The sequence below is a fragment of the Azolla caroliniana genome, unplaced genomic scaffold, assembly GCF_043228905.1.
Source record: "Azolla caroliniana isolate FFs.n. ecotype wild unplaced genomic scaffold, voAzoCaro1.0.p SCAF_7, whole genome shotgun sequence".
NCBI lineage: Eukaryota > Viridiplantae > Streptophyta > Polypodiopsida > Salviniales > Salviniaceae > Azolla > Azolla caroliniana.
This window is the reverse complement of record NW_028230442.1, coordinates 2718596-2721645: the sequence shown is the minus strand read 5'-3', so window position 1 is coordinate 2721645 and position 3050 is coordinate 2718596. Positions and strand designations below refer to the sequence as shown.

The following is a 3050-nucleotide window of genomic DNA, read 5'->3' as shown; positions in this document are numbered from 1 at the left end:
ATGGCAAACAATGGTGATTTGTTTGGCATGCTTCAAGCTGAAGATAAGCTTGATGGGACAAACTATCCAATGTGGTCCTACATGATGAAACACGTTCTTGTTGCCAAACAACTATGGAACATAGTGGTAGATGTAGATCGACGCCCCGCCGGTCCTACTACTTCACAGTCTACTATCACAGATACAGGTTCATCTTCGAGCACAGTGACTTCATCTACTCCACCAACACAAGAGCAACTTAGATGGGATGGAAAAGATGCTCAAGCTCATGCATTGATTGCACTTTCTGTGAAGCGTCATATAGTTCCACATATTCGGTCATGCTCTACGTCCAAACAAGCATGGGACACTCTTGCTTCGTTGTATGCCGTGCGTAACGAAGCACGTGTTGCATATTTGAGAAAGCAACTTGAGGATGTATATATGGCTGAAAATGAGTCGGTAGATGTGTATGTGACACGCATTAAAGATTTGAAAGAGCAATTGGCAAACATTGATGAGATCATTTCGAATACATCACTTGTCTCTACGTTGTTGAAAGGATTACCCGAATCTTTTCAAAGCTTTGCTACTACTATTCGTTTGGTTGCAAAAGGGAATACGGATATGTACGCATTTGATGAGGTTGTGTCTCTTCTTTTGCAAGAAGAACAATCTAGAGTGAATAGAAGTGGTTTGATAGAGGGAACACAAGCACTTGCTATCTCACAAAAAGGAAAAGGCAAGCATGGTTCAGCTTTTGGTTCTTCAAAACCAAAGCCTCAACCTCCCTCTTTCACTTATTCCTCTAATGATGGTGATTTGCAAAAGAAGAAAAGATGCAAATATTGTCGAAAGGTTGGCCATACGATTGAAGAATGTAGAAAGCTTGTTAAGCGCAATGAGAAGAAGAAGGAATCCGGCATGACCATTTCTGAAAATGTTTCAAGTGCAGAGTGATGAGGCCAACATGGCTCAAGATTATTGGGCATGTGTTGTTACATATCATTATGATGCATCATTGCACTCTAAATGTATGGTTGTAAGTGAGATTGATTCGGATTGGTTCTTTGATAGTGGTGCTTCAAAGCACATTACTTCATGCAAAAGTTTTTTTGCATCCTTGAAAGATGCACCCAAAGGTGGACATGTGGTATGTGCAAACAATGCCTCTTATCCTATCATTGGAGTAGGAGAAATTGAGCTTTCGGCTGCAAATGGAGGTGTTGTCATCTTAAAGAATGTATTGTATGTGCCCGGTATCAAGAAGAACTTAATTTCGGTTCCTTTGATTGCCAAAGCCGGACTTCATGTACATTTTGTTGATGATAAGTGCATGGTTCACGATTATAGCAATGGTGATGTTATCGTGATGTCCGGTACATTATGCAATGGCTTGTACCGTTTAGATACATACAAGAGGGCTTCTCTAAATGCCTTGGCTGTACATACTTCTTCCATGGCTGAAATGGAGCTTTGGCATGCTCGTTTTGGTCACTTGAACTTCAATAGTTTGCTTCACTTGCAAAAGAAGGATATGGTTATTGGGTTGCCTACACTTGAGTCCATTGAAAAACATGCATGTGAAGGTTGCATTCTTGGAAAAATGCATCGTGCTTCTTTTCCAAAAGATAGTCATACACACACTACAAGAAAATTACAACTTGTTCATAGTGATGTGTGTGGTCCTGTAAAGACTCCATCTTTTGGAAAGCATGTATATTTTGTTACCTTCATTGATGATGCTACTCGTCATACATGGGTGTATCCTATGAAAGCAAAGAATGAAGTCTTTTCTTGCTTCAAATCATTTTTAGCTATGGCTGAAAATTTTTCCGCAAATAAGCTCTTGACTCTACGCACGGATCGTGGTGGCGAATATATGTCACATGAGTTTAATGCTTTTCTTTGTGAAAGAGGTATTTTACATCAATGTACGGTGCCATATACACCTCAACAAAATGGTGTTGCAGAACGCAAAAATAGAACACTCTTAGAGATGGCACGATGTATGGTTAAAGGAAAGCATCTTCCTAACAAGTTTTGGATGGAAGCGGTTATGTGTGCAAATTATGTGTTGAATCGTTGCCCTACAAAAGCGTTGAGAGTCATTACGCCATATGAGGCTTGGAATGGACATAAACCTATGGTTAGTCATATGCGTGTGTTCGGTTGTTTGGCATATGCTCTTGTGCCATCACAACAACGTCACAAACTTGATGACAAGGCAAAGAAATGCATATTTGTTGGTTATAGTGCGGAAAGTAAGGGATATCGTTTGTATCATCCATTGACGGACACAATTATTGTGAGTCGAGATGTGGTATTTGCTGAAAATTCAGCTTTCCCTTTTCTTGAATGCAAAAAACAACCAACAGTTAGCTCACAAGATGTGTTTGATACACTCATGCCTTTGTTCCAAAGTGCTGCGCTTGACCATGGACATGTAGACCAGCCAAGTGAGTCTCAAAGGGATAAAAATTTCCAGCAAATAAGTGTTGAAAATGCACGAAATGTCCAACCAAATGTGGCTGAAAATGAGCATGAAATTCAGCCCACGCATGATGTACATATTGAAGATGCATTACATAATGAACGTATGGCTATCGAGAGGTCACAAACTATGCTGAGGTGGCTGAAACAAACTTTGCAAGATAGCAAATTGAGTGCACCTTTACTTGGTAAAACAAGATCAAGCTCTCGCCATGCATCAGGTAATTTTGTGGATTATTCTATTGTTGCAATAGCATGTAATGAGGAGCCACTTACTTTTGAAGATGCATGTGATGATCCACATTGGATGAGTGCTATGCAATCAGAAATGGATTCCATTCATAAAAATGGTACTTGGGAGTTATGTAAATTGCCAAAAGGAAAGAATGTGATTGGTACTAGGTGGGTTTACAAGATTAAACGAAAGCCCGATGGTAGTATTGATCGCTACAAAGCTAGATTGGTTGCCAAAGGATATGCCCAACAATATGGCATTGATTGAGGAAACTTTTGCACCTACTTCACGCATGACTACCATTCGTACCGTGGTTGCATTGGCTGCCCAAAGAGGTTGGAAA

General features: G+C 40.1%; 1 protein-coding gene across 1 annotated transcript; it reads left to right on the top strand.

Annotated features, from left to right (window-relative positions):
* Window positions 1–939, top strand: LOC147861527 (uncharacterized). Its single transcript, XM_087322402.1, has one exon. It carries the CDS (start codon window positions 1–3, stop codon window positions 937–939), a length of 939 nt encoding a protein of 312 aa, XP_087178528.1.
* Window positions 940–3050: the final 2111 nt, after the last annotated feature.

Bases quoted from the DNA above. Each gene is read 5' to 3' on its own strand.
- LOC147861527 (XM_087322402.1), top strand. From the start codon at position 1: ATGGCAAACAATGGTGATTTGTTTGGCATGCTTCAAGCTGAAGATAAG.